Source organism: Metarhizium album (assembly GCF_000804445.1).
Source record: "Metarhizium album ARSEF 1941 chromosome Unknown scaffold_12, whole genome shotgun sequence".
Classification (NCBI taxonomy): Eukaryota; Fungi; Ascomycota; class Sordariomycetes; order Hypocreales; family Clavicipitaceae; genus Metarhizium; species Metarhizium album.
The window spans coordinates 45,060-61,307 of NW_024467586.1; the positions used below are offsets into that span (position 1 = coordinate 45,060).

Here is a 16,248-nt window from a genome sequence, read left to right on the forward strand (position 1 = left end):
AGACAACTTCTCGCAAAAATGGACACGGGACAGGTATTTTTTGGTATAAAAAAATGTGATAAAATTCCGAGCATCTAAATGAGTGACATGAAGCAGGTGCCGAAGCTGACAAACACGAACCAACTTGCAAACATGAAACCTCTGGGTCGATCAAGGATCCAAATCTCTCGAGATGCCCCGGAAAGCTCAAACTGCCGAGGGCCCTGTGACGGCGGACTCTTCCGGGGCACAGGCACACGCGATTTCGTCGTCGAGAAGGGTGCCGGCGCCACCAAGTGCGGTGACTTACTTGGCGCATCTGCGCCACTGGACGGCAAACTTGACCCTGAGCTTGCCGCTGATGTGATCGACCTGTTGGCGCTCCGTTAGTACGAGGGAGACCCCGGCGGCATGCCACACAAGACCAAGACGACTCATCACGTTGGCATGTCGGGACGTTGGGACTCACGGCAATGAGAGCAGGCAGGTGTGTCGGGGTGATGGCGCAAGCCGTGTTCATGTTGAGGATCGCGGTGCTGCCGCCGCAGGGCGACCACGACTCGATGCCGGCGCGGGACTGGAGGTCGAAGTTGCCGCTGTAGTGGCCCGGCAGGTTCAAGACATAGTTGACCATCTGGGGGTTTCCGGTGAAGGAGAAGGTGTTGGTGCACTTGCCGTTGGCACCCTTGGGGATCTCTGCGAATCCAATCATGTCGGTGTCGAGAATGGAGAATCTGTGCGTGTTAGCGGGAGGCAGGCCGTCCCGTCCCCGTTGCGGCCGGGAGCCGGGAGCCGGGAGCCGGCTTACTGGAATCCGTGGTCAAACTCCATGTTCAGCGTGAGCTTGCAATTCTTTCGCCAGTCGATGGCCTGGGTGCCCGGGCCAGTCTGCACCTCGTAGACGGAGAAGGTGGCCTCGAAGAGTGTGCCGGTGGCATCGACTTGGACGTCGGCGGTGCCAGCAGGGCAACCGCTCCCGAGGAGGCTCACGCCGCGGATTCTGACCTTGCTCGGGTTGGGAGTGCTGGGGGCGGCGGCGGCAAGGCCGAGGAGGGGGGCGAGGAGTCCGAGAAGAAGCATTTTGTTTTTTTCAAGCACAAAGGCTCCGGGACAAGACGGTACGGGGTATGGACGTAGTAGAAAGCAGAGGGGGCTTGCTGGATGTGAAGGGTACGAGTGTTGCGGTGCTTCTTGGATCGCGTGATGATGATGGGCCTTGTTGGAGCAGCATCAGAGGACCATGGCCCTTTTATATTCACCCATCCACGCATCACCGCCTCGTCTCGCCGTCGTGGACGAGGAGTGCCCGGGCCTGGGCTCCTGCCGCCTGCGGCTGAGCCCTCGTACCGCCATCGCGGTGCTGTCAACCAAGTCAAGCATCGTGTCCCCAATCAGCAGACTGAGAGGCGATATTCCGCTCAGCCGCTCAGCGGCCCCTTTTTCCTGCACAGAGAGCTTCTGGGGATGGATGGATCTGATTTCTCGACCACGAAAAAGGAGGCTTGACCACGGCCGCCCAACCACAAACACGCGCAGGCAGGCTCGCGGCTTTCCGCCAGACGTCAACTCGACCGCCATGGCCCGTGGCTGCGTCGGCACTGGGCGCGCGCGGAGGCGTCTTGTCACCACGAGAGCCCAGCAGCACCCGACGTCGAGAAGCTATTACCGCGCCGCCGGTCCAGGCAGTGCGAGGATCCCTGTCCTGCACGGCCGTGTTTCTTCTGATGAGTGTGTGTGTGTGTATGTACGTATGTACGTACGAGGCTGTTATACGTGACTAGCACAAGGTTCAACCCATCGGGACGGGCGCGGTCGAGGATTCCTAAAATCGCTCAAAAAGAAGAATATTGGTACCTGACATGGCCACGGGCGAATCCGCGTATCCGGATGCCAGAGCTGAGATTCAGCTGGGCAAACTCACGGCGAGGGCTAGGAACCTTGGACGACGGCCGCTTCCATCAAGTGACTGGCTGATGCCTCGAGGACGTGTCTCGACCGCAGCAGGCTTCGAATTGCGCGCAAAATGGCGGCTGATGGGCTTCCCCCAGGCACATCTGCCGAGGAGACGACGGGCCACATTCCACTGGCTGAGCTTCTTTTTTTTTTTCAGCCACAGCCACGTTACCAGAAAGTCGTGGACCCTTGCCCGATGGAATAATGACCAGGAGCACGATTGGGCAGGCGTTCGGGGGAGTCGATTGTGACGGCTTTGTGTTTTGTCGGCGTGGGCAGCGAGCATCTGACTGGAGAGCCTTGCCGACGTGGATGGACCGTGGTGACGAGACTCTCTCTCACTCGCTCTCTCTCTTTCTCTCTCTCTCTCCCCCTCCCTCTCTCTCTTCTTCTGCAGTGTAGTGCTGTACTTGCGCGTCCGTGGACAATCGAGCAGAAAAAGATGCAGCCATCCCAAGGAAACTATCAGGAGCATCCCTGACACGGGATTTCGCCTCGCTTACAACAGCCCTACGGCACATAGTGTGTTGTGTGGCTTAAGCCTCGCGGCACATGCCATCCTATCACGCCCCAAGGCCTGTCTCGTATTCGTCCTTGCCATAATCAGACAGTCATGTGTTTATCACCGGGCACGACTGCCCCAATCAAGAGCTGGTCTCCCTTCCATGCTGTCGTTTCAGCTCTCGCTGCAAGCTTGTGAGAAGAAGGAAGCTCTTGTGACGGAGCGTTTGCTGGCCCGGAACCAAGTACGTGACGCGTGCTCCGGAGTCTCGGGCACTCACTCAGGCTCAGCAATCTCAGCTACGCCCTGGAGTGACTTCTCCGCGCCGCTTGGTGAGCCCAATAGCAGGACATCGGCCGTGGACGCCTCCGTTGTTGTCCATCACGATTCACGGGCCGTCTTGCTCATCCAGAGCCGTGGCCCGCTCGCCAGGGAAACCAGCTGAGTAGTTACCATGTACCGAGTACGGACGGCCATCTGGCCATCTATGCGAGGTGTTATTTTTAGATCTGAGGCTTCTTTTCTTTTCTTTTTCTCTGCGTCTACATGCCGTGACTCGGGTGCCGGACGTTGCTGTTTTCCTTTCCGCCTCATGCGTGTCATCGAGGCTGTCAACTAAGTGAGACTTGTGCGGCGAGACTTTGCGGTGGCTCTTGCAAACTACTATTTTGGCAGTGTTTTCATCTTCAGCCTCCGTATTGTAAGCGCAAAAATCACCAGAGAGCCCAGCTGCTTCGTGTCTCGTTTTCGAATCCATCTGGCTGGTGTCGACCCTAACCCTAAACACGGGTTGTCACGAGTGTTGGCAGCCGTTTTGTGTTATTCATAGATTGAAGTGGACTGTGGGATTGGTCCCGAGGTACAGGGTACTAGATGTGTCCGCCTACGGCATGAAGGCCAAGGATTCGTCCTCAAAGTACAGACTAGGTGCATATAGCGTCACGGCGATCATCGGGCTCGACGGTGAACCCATGGAGCAAGAGCTCCAGCAGAAGCGGTCCTTGACCGAACATCCCTGATATCCAACCCATCAGTGTGCCGCCTCGGCGCTCTTGGGCTCCAGCAAACTGACCATGGTCTGGTTCTTGACAGGAGTCTGGTCGGATGCCAAGAGACCTGGGGCGCCACGTCACGTCACGCCAGCTCATCCTGGTTGAAATCGAGCTTCAGTACGGAGTACTCCGTGCCGTGCGCACACACGGCCGGGTGGCTGTGTCCATGGTCCATGGAGTAGACGGATGAGTCCAGCCGAGCGGCCAAGTCGGTCTGCAAAGATGAGCAAACAACCATCATCATCGCCGTCGTCGTCGTCGTGGTCGTCGTCGTCGTGGTCGTCGTCGTCGTGGTCGTCGTCGTCTTGTTCGAATCTCGTTTGCCAGCCCGGACTGAAAAATCTCTCGTCCGTCAGCTTGCTTGCCCCCGAAATGTCGCCGCCGCGCCCACCGACATACGACCAAGTCACCGGCAGTCCCTCCAGCGAGCTACACGCCGCCAGCGGCCAGCAGACGCTCGTCCTCGATGGGCGCACAATCCTCTCGGCGCAGGAGCCGTTCCGTGTCCTGTACGAACTCAACAGTCACCCGTGCGACGCAATCACCAGCGCCTGCGACCTCCACAAGGTCCGGTACCAGCTGTCCAGCGCCGACGGCGAGGGCCACGTCAGAAACCGCCTGCATCACATCTACACGTTCAAGGAGACGTCGGCCTTTTCCGTCGGAGACCTCCGCAAGCACGTCTTGATCGAGGGCAAGGCCAGCCAGAGGCGAAGCTACAAAGAAACAACTCTGACCAGCGGCACGACCGGGTGGACAAGCTGCGCTGCCGATGGGCATTTCGCAGCCAGAATCCCCATCGCTGGTCGCTTCAAAAGCGCCAGCCAAATCGTGTGGAAGAGCCTGCCGCGTGGCAGCACTGTCGCGAGGGAGACACGGCCCACGAGACGCGAGGACGGGAGCCTGGCTGCGCTGGCCCAGTTGAGCGTCGAGGCGCCGCTCAAGGAAAAGGACCTGGATCTGCTGGTTGCCTGCTGGACGGCGAGGCTGTGGCGAGAGTCCAAGGCCAGGCTGGACAAGCAGCTGCCACCGAGCAATTGTGAGCTGCGCGCCCGTGTTTAGTGAGCGGTGGTGGTGTTTACTAACGCTGACGGCAGCCAAGTCCTTCACGAGCTCCGCGCGGAGCAACGACTACGCAGTCCCACTCGGCGGTGGTTTCGCAGCCTTTGCTTGATCTACCAGACGTTGAATGTGCCTACGTCGAAGCTGCTATCGACGTACTTATCGTCCCCATCTTATAGCGCGACACGCAGGGACAAGGGGGGTGCGCAGCTTGGAGTGACGTCTGGAGAGAAAGTCGTACCGACCTTGTCAGGGAATAAGCCGCACGCGGCGCGCATCATGAGCTAATTTTCAGTCAGCCGTCATTCTCTCGTATGCTCCTAGCCCCAAGAAAACCAGGTACCGACTCCTCAGCATTGTCAACTCGGTAGAACCCCCGCCCTCATGACGACAACCTCACATAGCAACATGGGGCGTTGGAGACAGGCTACAAATGAATTGTAGGCGCCACGAGCACTTCACCTCCCGCTGTGCGTGTCACAGTCACCAATCAAGACGATGGCCCCGTCACCGTAATAACGTACAGCTCGCCGCTGGATATCGCCTTGGCTCTCGGTCTCCTTGCCATCATGCCAGACAGCGCATCAGAGCCACCTGAATTACAGACGATCCTGGCACCGACGATCTGGCCGCCAAAGTCTGATTCGCTCGTGGGCTTGGAGGCCGGGGCCATGACCTGGTGCTCGAGCAGCCGGTGGTCTCTGCGGGAAAGCTGAGGGAGAAGGCGACGGTCTTCCTGCAAGGAAGGTGGTTAGGTGTGTTTGCGAGGCCCCAAGGACAAGGTCACGACAGATGATGTAGGGAGCATGGGTTGTCGGTCTGATTCGTCCCCCGGCGGTTTCAAGAGTGATGAGTGTACAGAGACTGCGATTGACTAATGGAGGATGGGCGGGCATCCAGAGCTGGGCAGCAACGCGTGCGCCTCATTGTTGTCGGTTGAGTAGACACATGCCGGTACTTTTGCTCGAGGCCGACGCTTAGCTTCGGGTGCGGGGCAGACACAGTTTGTTCGGTCTCGGGGGTTTTTTTTTTCTCGGCCCGGCGTGCCCGATACAACTGAATATCTCAGAAATCAGAGACCGAATTGACTCAATGCAGCTGCTCGATGGGCATTGCGCAGATTTGGCGCTGTGAGCTTGGGCCTATTCAGAGGGTTGGTTTGTGCAGTTGATTGTGAGTTTATAGCCGGTGGTTGCTGGTCAGCGGGCAGCGAGTGGCCCACACGTGACGGCCGAAAAACGAGGCACCAATCCGGGGTACCGTCGACAGCTCATCCCGGTCAACGTCAAGAGGCGTCCGGGTGACCACTCCGGACGGTCCTGTATGAAAAGCGCAAAGGTGCTTTTGTCGGTGCATCACATGTCGTGGCTGTCCTCGTTCAAAAGACCTACTAGTCTTCTTCCATTGTCCAAGTCATTCCTCCCAGCTTCATCCCGTCCCCTGCGTCGCGGGTTTGCAGCCATGGCCAACCGCGATCCCACCACGCTGTCCAACTACTCGGCTTGGCGCACCAAGCACACCTCTGTCGACTTCAAGCTGGACTTTGACCGCAAGCTCCTCAAGGGGACCGCTACGCTGCAGCTCGAAAGCCAGACCGAAAGGGAGAGCAGGGAGGTCGTTCTCGACACCAGATTCGTCAACGTACAGCGCGTCAATGTCGATTCGGCCGAGACCAAATGGGAGCTGAGGCCTCACAGCGATCCCTTTGGTGCTCCTCTTCATGTTTCTGTCCCCGAGGGTGCTGCCAAGGGACATGTCATCAACCTCGCAATTGACCTCGAGACGACGGCAAGATGCACTGCCTTGCAATGGCTTACCCCTGCCCAGACCTCCAACAGAAAGCACCCCTACATGTTCTCGCAGTGCCAGGCCATCAATGCTCGGTCCATCTTCCCCTGCCAGGACACCCCGGACGTCAAGTCCACCTTTACTTTCAAGCTCACCTCTTCGCTGCCGGTCGTGGCTAGTGGTGTTCCCGTGGGAGATCACACCCCGGCCGTGGGCACCGACAAGACGTATGAGTTTGAGCAAAAGGTTCCCATTCCGTCGTACTTGTTCGCCGTGGCCTCTGGTGATATTGTATCCGCCAAGATCGGATCCAGGAGCGTGGTTGTCACGGGGCCTAACGAGCTGGACGCGTGCAAATGGGAGCTGGAGCGGGATATGGACAGGTTCATGGACGTTGCCGAGAAGCTTGTCTTTCCTTACAAGTGGGGAGAGTACAACGTTCTTGTCCTGCCTCCCAGCTTTCCCTATGGAGGTGAGTCTCGTCCAGGAGTCGCATTCAGTGGGTTGCATTTGCTGACGAGGGCACAGGCATGGAGAACCCCATTTACACGTTTGCTACCCCTACCATCATCAGCGGTGACCGTCAGAATGTAGATGTCATCGCCCACGAACTGAGTCACAGCTGGAGCGGTAACCTGGTTTCCAACGCCAGCTGGGAGCACTTGTGAGTGGTCTCCCCTTGTGTGAGACGGGACATTGTATTCCACGCTTTTGTGCTGATCCGCCTGATGCAGCTGGCTCAACGAAGGATGGACCGTCTATCTTGAACGCAGGATCCAGTCGGCCATCCACGGTGAGGCGGAATTCGATTTTTCTTCCATCATCGGGTGGAAGGCTCTTGGTGCGTATCACGTCAAAGCACCCCCCGCATCGGCAAAAGCAAAACTAAACATGGGCAGAGGACTCCGTCGAGCTCTTCGGCAAGGACCACGAGTACACCAAGCTCATCATCAGCCACAAGAATGTCGATCCCGAGGATGTCTACAGCACCGTCGCTTATGAAAAGGGCTTCCACTTCCTGTACTACCTCGACCGACTCGTCGGCCGCGAAGCCTTTGACAAGTTCATCCCCCACTACTTTTCCAAGTGGTGCGGCAAGTCCCTCGACTCCTTCGAGTTCCGGGACACATTTTTAGACTTCTTCAACGGCCTGGGTGACGAGGCTATCAAGCAGAAGATTGCTACCATTGACTGGGAGGGTCGCTTCTACACCCCTGGCCTGCCTCCTAAGCCCGACTTTGACCTGACAATGGTGACTGCTTGCTACGAGCTGGCCAGCAAGTGGAAGGATGCTGTGAGTCCACCCCTCAGCCTCGCATGACTCGAAATCGAATGCTAACCGAACATCAGTCATTCGAACCTAAACCCGAGGACGTCTCGTCCTTCACTGCCAACCAAAAGCTCGTCTTCCTCGACAAGGTTCAAGTATCCGGCCCGCTGTCTGCCGAGCGCGCTCAGCTTCTTGGAAAGACGTACGACTTCATCACCTCCAAGAACGTGGAGCTCAAGTCCTCGTACTACCGCGTCGCCCTGGACGCCAACGACCCGACATGCGTGTATGGCGTCGCTGAGCTGCTGGGCTCCGTAGGCCGAATGAAGTTTGTCCGACCTCTGTTCCGAGGACTGAACAAGGTGGACCGTCAATTAGCTCTCGAGACGTTTGAGAAGAATAAGGCGTTTTACCATCCAATCTGCAGGGGAATGGTTGAGAAGGACTTGGCCATTCATGGGTAGATTGAAGGGGCAATCAAAACAAAATAAATAAATCAATAATAAACGCGCAAATAGAACGTGGCACAAGAGATCCAATTTCGACTTGCTCTATTCGAGCCAAGAGGAAGCACTCATAATCTCTACCCACGTCCTCCCCTCATCCCGCTCGTACTTTTGCACAGAGAGGACATCCTTTCCGCCGAAATTGCCGTATAGATGGGGAAACCCTCCGTCCCACTTGATTGGATCTGCAAACTTGTCGAGCTGGAACTTGAGAACCCATAGAGCGTGCTCAGTTGAGAAAAATCTGCCACAAGTAAGAGGGACCTAGCAAGTGGTAAGAAGAGCAGCTTGGATAGAAGTTGTGGTGGTGTGCTGTACTTGCTGAGCGGTGCTTAGGTGGATGAAGCCATCTTGCCTGTCGAGATCAGAGAGGGGAAAGTAATGGGGAATGGGCTCCGGAGGGGCGGTTGGGATGATTTTGTAGACGTGTTTCGGGGGCGAGTCGGCGGACATGTTTGCCAGGGACGGTGGACGGTGGTGCAGTCGTCGACATCGATGAAGCGAGTCGGACTGGGAGTCTTGCGTGCTCGCATTCATCATGGCTTCGTTCCGGGTGGGTTACCTGGCCTGGCCTGGTTGGCTGGCTGACTGTACGTATTTTGACCCCGCCCACTCAACCAACTCGCCTTTCCCGCGTTGCCCAGCTTCAATTCTATCCACGTTGGTCCGGCATCAGCATCCCGTTTTTCTGATATTGGGTGGAAGAGAGCGGTGATCATGGCGATGGCGATTCCGCCAGCATGAAAACTTGCAATCCTCAGAGACAGCAAATATGTCTCGTGGACCTCGTGCGTCCAAGCTCTGCTTGCTATCTTCCCTACCTGACCAAGAGATTGGCGACAAGGTCAGGTTCCTTGGATGGTGAGCTCTCCTCAGACCGACCCTTCAAAAGGAAATGGAAAAAGGCATACATGGCTGACGGCGGGCATTGTCAGTGTCACGGCATACAATGCTGGTACAGCATGTCTGATACTCGGCCACGTGTATCCCAGAGACACTGACGTTTTGGTATCAGTCAATATTGAGCTGGTACTAGAAACCCTTCAGCCTGGCTTGGCACGTGTCGGCGAATGGCTGAACATCATGGGCTATGTCGTTGATGTTTCGGCTCCGGATGTGGAGACCACGGGGAGAGTAGGCGCACATGTGCAGGCTTTGATGGTCTGGACGACAGGGCCGTTGGATGTTCAGCGGTATGAGACGGCGGTTGGGCATTGCTTGTTGTAGTCTGTTCCAGGGGGCTCGAGACGTTTGTTGTGATTTTCTTATTAAACGGCAGGGATGGTCTGCGCTGGTGTGGAGGTCGATTTGATGACGCGCCTTGCGCCGTCTGTGGTGGGAGGTTGACAGCCGTATCAGTGCTTGGCCTTGATTCATGTACAGTTCCATACTGTTTGGCCCTTCGACGGCATTGAAGAGACAGTCGTCGAGGTATGGCGCCCGGGTGACACGAGACATGACTCGGTGACCGTTATATGTGGTACGTTTGCACGCGGTCCCAAAGTGAGTGGAACAGAAGAAAAAGAAAATAGTACGTAGTTGAATGGCATGAGACATCTGCTCTATTTATTCGTTCTGACATGTGGCCATGGCGAACACTGAGCCTTGGCTGTTTTAAATTCCTCGGCTATCATGATTCATTTGCGAGGGCCCGGTTGCGGTTCAACGTTCGATGTGTGGACCTGTTATGTATTTATTTGCCTTGGCCTTTCTTGTGGTTTGAGGGCAGGTGCCGCAAGCCCCTGCTCCTGCCTTCCGAGCTGCAACGGCGGATGCGGATGCACGTGAATCCTGCCGCCTGCCGCCTGCCAGCTGCCAGCCTGCCAGCCTGTCAATGACAGCTCAACCTCCTTGCGCGCTACCGGCCGACTGGACCGCGTCTCACCTCTTGGCAACAATACAAAAACATCGCAGTCCACAACCACGGCTCCTTCTTCTCTCTGGGGGGCGAGCCTTTGACGACGTTACGAGTTTTGTTGTGCGATTTACGAGCCGCTGCGCACACTGCGGCAATCCGCAGCTTCGCGGCAAAAGCCCGGGCGTGTTATCTCGAGCCGCGACGCCTCGCTCTCGAGACCACCCTTCGTCCCGTTCCGTCGTCATTTCGTCCCCTAACCCTGTGGCCGCTTCGCAAACTCCCCGACGCCGCCGCTGGCTGCTCTGCAACCATCCGCAAGTCTGTTCCTCAGCGCATGACAAGTAGCCTGTACCCCGGTCTTTGACGGTTGTTTATGTTTCGAGATCGCCTATGTACATCCCCTCGATTGGCGTGGTTTCGGGACAGATGCCCCTTATCCATAGCTCCTGAAGCAAACCGACTAGGCGCATTCCGTCCAGAGACTTTCGGTCTCCAGGGGACCAACAAAGGTCCCCGCAGACAAGTTGGCAGCCATGGCGCCTGCGGGTGGTGGAAATATCAAGGTGGTTGTGAGAGTGCGCCCGTTTAACGGCAGAGGTAGGTGAATTCGGCACCAGGTTGCGTGCTTTCCCCGCTGCTTCCGAGACAGGAAGCCGCTCATCCAGTGCCCGAGGTACTTACTCGCGCCTAGAAATCGACCGAGGTTCAAGATGCATCGTCGAAATGAAGGAGAACCAGACCGTCCTCACCATACCAGATGGACATGGCGGCAAGGGTGCAAAAGACACTGGGGCCAAGACCTTTGCCTTCGACCGATCATATTGGTCCTTCAACAAGGAGGATTCCAACTATGCTGGCCAGTCAAACCTCTTTGATGACCTTGGAGCGCCACTACTCGACAATGCCTTTCAAGGCTACAACAACTGCATCTTTGCGTACGGCCAGACGGGCTCAGGAAAATCTTACTCCATGATGGGTTACGGGAAGGAAGTTGGTATCATTCCCAACATTTGCCAAGAAATGTTCAATCGAATAGATTCCATTCAAGAGGATAAGGCGACTAAATGTACCGTCGAGGTCTCCTACCTCGAAATCTATAACGAGCGAGTACGCGATCTTCTTAATCCGGCAACAAAAGGCAACCTCAAAGTTCGAGAGCATCCATCGACAGGTCCATATGTAGAAGATTTGGCAAAACTCGTTGTTGGGAGCTTTCAAGAAATCGAGAATCTCATGGACGAGGGGAACAAGGCCAGAACGGTTGCTGCTACCAATATGAACGAAACATCTAGTCGAAGTCACGCCGTCTTTACCTTGATGCTGACTCAAAAGAAGTATGATGCAGAAACCAAGATGGAGATGGAAAAGGTGGCCAAGATCAGCCTGGTAGATTTAGCCGGTTCTGAACGTGCAACATCCACAGGCGCCACCGGCGCGAGGTTGAAAGAAGGTGCCGAAATCAACCGCTCGCTATCAACACTTGGCCGAGTCATTGCGGCGCTTGCAGATTTGTCGACAGGAAAAAAGAAAAAGGGCACAACTCAAGTTCCTTACCGAGATAGTGTTTTAACGTGGTTGCTGAAGGATTCACTGGGCGGAAACAGTATGACAGCAATGATCGCAGCCATCAGCCCTGCCGACATCAATTATGACGAAACTCTCAGCACCCTGCGATATGCCGACTCAGCCAAGAGAATTAAGAACCACGCCGTTGTCAATGAAGACGCCAATGCCCGTATGATCAGAGAACTGAAGGAAGAGCTGGCGCTGCTAAGAAGCAAGCTTGGCGGTAGCGTGGTCGGGTCTGGTCAAACCGCAGTTCCTGGCGAGCCAGTTTATGCGGAGGGCACACCCCTAGAGCAACAGATGGTGTCCATCACTACTTCCGAAGGCATTGTCAAGAAGGTGTCCAAGGCGGAGATTGCCGAACAGCTCAACCAGAGTGAGAAACTTCTCTCTGATTTGAACCAGACATGGGAGCAGAAGCTCCAGAAAACCGAGGAAATTCACAAGGAACGGGAGGCTGCCCTGGAAGAGCTTGGTATCAGCATTGAGAAGGGCTTCATCGGTTTACATACGCCGAAGAAGATGCCACATCTGGTCAACCTGTCAGACGACCCTCTCCTTGCCGAATGTCTTGTTTACAATCTCAAACCGGGTACTACAACTGTTGGCAACGTCGACACGAACGCTGATCATCAGGTCAATATTCGACTTAACGGGACGAGAATTCTTCACGACCACTGCAAATTCGAAAACAACACTGATGGGACTGTTACTGTAGTTCCTTCAGAAGGAGCATCAGTCATGGTCAATGGTAAGCGAATAACGGAGCCTAAGCAGCTTCACTCTGGTTATCGGGTCATTTTGGGTGACTTCCACATCTTCCGATTCAATCACCCCATGGAGGCGAGAGCTGAAAGAGCAGAAGTTGGGCAAAGCCTGTTACGGCAGTCAATCACGGCCAGCCAGTTTCAAGCTGTGGATCGCACGCCCTCCCCTCGGTCGGGTCACGAGAGGTCGATGAGTAAGGTCTCAGACTTTGGTGACTCTCGGCCAGAATCCCCGGCTCCCTTTTCGCGAAACGGCAGGGAGTCGGACTGGTCTCTCGCTCGACGAGAGGCGGCTGGTGCTATCCTTGGCACTGACCAGAATTTTGCCAGTCTAACGGATGAGGAGCTTAACGCGTTGTTCGAGGAAGTACAGCGGGCCCGAGCCGAACGTGTCATCGGCCGAGAAGACGGCGAGGACACCGATTCCGTCACTTCGTACCAGATGCGCGAAAAGTACATGTCAACCGGGACCATTGACAACTTTTCTCTTGATACAGTATTGACAATGCCATCCACGCCAAAACAGGGAGATCAGGATGAACGTTTAAAGGAAGCTCGAGAGGAAATGCAGAATCAACTCGAGAGGCAGAAAGAAGAGTTTCAAGAAAGGCTCAAGAGCGCGGAAGCTGCCAACGTCGAGGTTGAAGAGATTAGAAAGGAAAAAGCTAGGATGGAAGCCGCCCTTTTTGCGCTGAAGGGAGATATGCAGAAACAACTCAACCTGCAAAAGAAGCAGTACGAGGAGAGGATTGACAAGATGGACCCCCTCAAGCGGCCCAAGGCGAATCCAAAGCTTTCCAACGAAGAGATTGAGCAAGCAAGCAAGGTCATTAAAGTCTGGCGTGGCCGTCACTTTGTCAAGATGGCCGAAACCGTACTTCAGAACGCTGCAGTGCTGAAGGAGGCTCAGATTATGAGTAACGAGCTGGCCGAGAGCGTCGTGTTTCAATTTACTATTGTGGATATAGGGCATGCAATCTGCTCGTCTTACGACATGGTTCTGAACGGGCTGACTGGCGAAGGAGAAGATGCAGCCTTGGAAGAGACCCAGAGGCCTTGTATTGGCATTCGTGTCATCGACTACAAGCACAATGTCGTGCACCTCTGGAGCTTAGAGAAACTGCACGATCGAGTTCGACAGATGAGACAGATGCATCAATACCTCGACCAACCAGAGTATACACAGCATATGAGTCTCGACAACCCATTTGTAGAAACCTGCATGCCATCATATACTCTGGTGGGGGAGGTAGACGTGCCCTTACGAGCTGTCTTTGAGAGCAGGGTCCAGGACTTCTCTCTCCATGTGCTATCACCGTACACCTTTCATGCCATTGGCATCGTCAAGCTGTCGCTGGAGCCATCCCATGCAAGAGCGCCGACGAACACGTTAAAGTTTAATGTCGTCATGCACGAGCTGCTTGGGTTTGCAGAGCGAGAAGGAACCGAAGTCCATGCGCAGCTGTTCATCCCTGGTGTGTCGGAAGAGGGTGGCGTCACCACAACCCAAATGATTAGCAATTTTGACGAGGGTCCGATACGATTTGAAAGTGTTCACAACATGAGCGTCTCGGTATTTTCTCCCCCGGACGTCACATTGCGAGCTGCCATCTTCGCCAAAGTCTCGTCAATGCATTTGGATAAGCTCCTCAGTTGGGACGACATCCGCGACGCTGGCCCTGGGCGTGACAGCTCTCAGGCGACACGCATTAACGAGTCACAATTCTTCACTCAAGAAAAGCACGACCTCCTTTCTCGCATTCAGATCATGGAGTTGAACGAGGACGGCGAATACCAGGCCGTCGAAGTCAGCCAAACGAGTGAATTGGACGCGGGCACATTTCAGCTGCATCAAGGCTTACAGCGCCGAATCGGAATAAACATATCTCATAGTTCGGGAGACGCTTTACCCTGGGGCGACGTCACTGCGGTTCGTGTCGGCAAAGTCCGACTTGTTGATGCGGCGGGTAAGACCCCGGACATGGCTACCAGTGAGCCCGACGTCGCTTTGAGGCTTTCTTCCAGTCCGATCTTTCGTGAGAATCCCAACGGCACACGGAGTATTACCATGCACGCTCAGTGGGATTCGAGTTTACACAATTCTCTCTTGTTGGACAGAGTAACGGCGGATAAGTACCGCGTACAGATGACGATACATTGGGAGATCAGCTCGGAGAAGCTCGCGGAACCAATGAAGTTTATCCAAAAGGTGTGCGTGCAAATCCTGTCGCGAACATTTGTGCGTCAAGCATCCATGTTCTCTTCGCTGTGGCAGAACGTGAGATTTGTCCGCTCGTCGACGGCCATCTTCACCCTCACAATGCGGCCCGCCCCCATCAAGAGAGTCGGTGATCTGTGGCGCATGAACAGCCAGCATGATTACGTCAAGGGCGAAGAGAATCTGACGAGCTGGGCCCCCCGTGGCGTCTCTCTTGTGAGTGACTTTATCATGGCGCGCAAGAAGAGGAGACGCGTCGCCGAGATTGGCGCCGCACAAACGACTCTTCAAAGACTCGACGTGGACATTGCCACCGCCCCGGCAGCGGAGCAGGAGCCAAGACCCGAGGCGCTCCCTGGGGCCGAGGCAATTGTGCCAGATGACGATGATGACCTGTTAAACGACACGCCAGATACATCGCAAGCCCCCTCCATCGACGAAGGATCCGACAACGAAGGTCGAGGTGAGGAGACCATCAAAGTGGAAACTGAGGAGCCGACGGGTTCTGGGGAAGAACAAAAGCCCGTCGAGCCCGAGTACAACGACCACCAAGTTGAACTCCTCGAGAAGTCGCTGAAACTCTGGACAAAATACCCCGACCCGTTGGCCGGCATGCTCAGCCCGGCAAATACCAGTCCTCCCACAAACGGCATCACGCCGGAGTCCTCCCTCCCGCCTAGTCTCGTCACAACCATCATCCGCGTGCCCAAGAACCCCAAAGTCCTCAAGGGCGGCTTCTTATTGGTCCCCAACAACGATTCAACCCGCTGGGTCAAGCGCTTCGTCGAACTTCGCCGCCCATACCTCCATATTCACTCCGCCTCCGACGGGGACGAAATCGCCCTCGTCAGCCTACGCAATTCCCGTGTTGACAGCCAACCCGGTGTACTCGGACTCTTGCACGGGCCAGACGACTATGACGCGCCGCAGAGCAATTCCGGTCCAGACTTTACACCCGGCCACCGCCGCACTGCTTCCGGGCGAGTCATTTCCACCATCTGGACCGGCACGGGTGGCAGTTCCTCTGGCGGCAGCGGGAACGGGTTGCAACGCCTCAGCGAACGCGTGCAAGCAGGTGTGTTTGCCGTCTATGGCACCGACAACACATGGCTATTTGCTGCGCGTAGCGAACGCGAGAAAATGGACTGGATCTTCCGTATCGACCAGACATACTTGTCCAATACCGAGAGTGCCACTAACAGCGGCATCATCAGTCCATACCAGGGAAGTGAATACTAGTCTACTTTGCAATTGGCCATGTGGACACCTCTTTCCCTGCAGTGGGTATGAAAGGCTTGCTAGTCTTTTCTTCTTTCTTCTGTTCACACGCTATTTCATTTGTTCCCGATGTTTTATATTTCAGTGCATGCGCAACTAGATGCAGGAGGCTTAGATGACCAACTTAGAATATACCCCGTTGAATTGGAGGAGAGGGAAAATGGGAGCCGGATCAAGAAAGTCTTATTTTTTTTTTATGAAAAAGAAGATGTAAAGATCCGCACATGGATACATGGTGGGCTTTGGATATCTCAAGTCAGTCGTAGGATGAAGGGACGAGAGATGGAGATGGATTTTGGGGTGTAGCACATTACATGTTCGTAGGATAATTTAGCTGATGGGCTGATGAAGAAATTGCGGCAGCGAGCAGCGAGTTGCCCGACCTACCTACCAATGGTGTCCATGGAGACGGTGTTTTTATGGAAGCGGCCATGCTTTATCTGCCAGGC

General features: G+C 55.3%; 5 protein-coding genes across 5 annotated transcripts; 3 read left to right on the forward strand and 2 right to left on the reverse strand.

The window, feature by feature from the left end:
• Positions 1–285: 285 nt before the first annotated feature.
• Positions 286–1,059, reverse strand: MAM_05016 (uncharacterized protein; the record flags this gene model as incomplete). The annotated part of the gene is made up of 3 exons (XM_040823814.1): positions 286–351; positions 449–713; positions 788–1,059. The coding sequence occupies 3 exons, from the start codon at positions 1,057–1,059 to the stop codon at positions 286–288; spliced, it is 603 nt and encodes a 200-aa protein (XP_040677973.1).
• Positions 1,060–3,858: 2,799 nt separating this feature from the next.
• On the forward strand, positions 3,859–4,660 carry MAM_05017 (uncharacterized protein; the record flags this gene model as incomplete). The annotated part of the gene is made up of 2 exons (XM_040823815.1): positions 3,859–4,525; positions 4,584–4,660. 2 exons carry the CDS (start codon positions 3,859–3,861, stop codon positions 4,658–4,660), a joined length of 744 nt encoding a protein of 247 aa, XP_040677974.1.
• A 1,349-nt stretch (positions 4,661–6,009) lies between these two features.
• MAM_05018 (Leukotriene A-4 hydrolase) lies at positions 6,010–8,070 on the forward strand (the record flags this gene model as incomplete). Its single annotated transcript, XM_040823816.1, has 5 exons — positions 6,010–6,808; positions 6,865–7,000; positions 7,071–7,177; positions 7,236–7,630; positions 7,687–8,070. The coding sequence occupies 5 exons, from the start codon at positions 6,010–6,012 to the stop codon at positions 8,068–8,070; spliced, it is 1,821 nt and encodes a 606-aa protein (XP_040677975.1).
• An 87-nt stretch (positions 8,071–8,157) lies between these two features.
• Positions 8,158–8,565, reverse strand: MAM_05019 (uncharacterized protein; the record flags this gene model as incomplete). The annotated part of the gene is made up of 2 exons (XM_040823817.1): positions 8,158–8,376; positions 8,431–8,565. The coding sequence occupies 2 exons, from the start codon at positions 8,563–8,565 to the stop codon at positions 8,158–8,160; spliced, it is 354 nt and encodes a 117-aa protein (XP_040677976.1).
• A 2,128-nt stretch (positions 8,566–10,693) lies between these two features.
• MAM_05020 (kinesin) lies at positions 10,694–15,760 on the forward strand (the record flags this gene model as incomplete). Its single annotated transcript, XM_040823818.1, has 1 exon — positions 10,694–15,760. The coding sequence occupies one exon, from the start codon at positions 10,694–10,696 to the stop codon at positions 15,758–15,760; it is 5,067 nt and encodes a 1,688-aa protein (XP_040677977.1).
• Between the last annotated feature and the right edge of the window lie 488 nt (positions 15,761–16,248).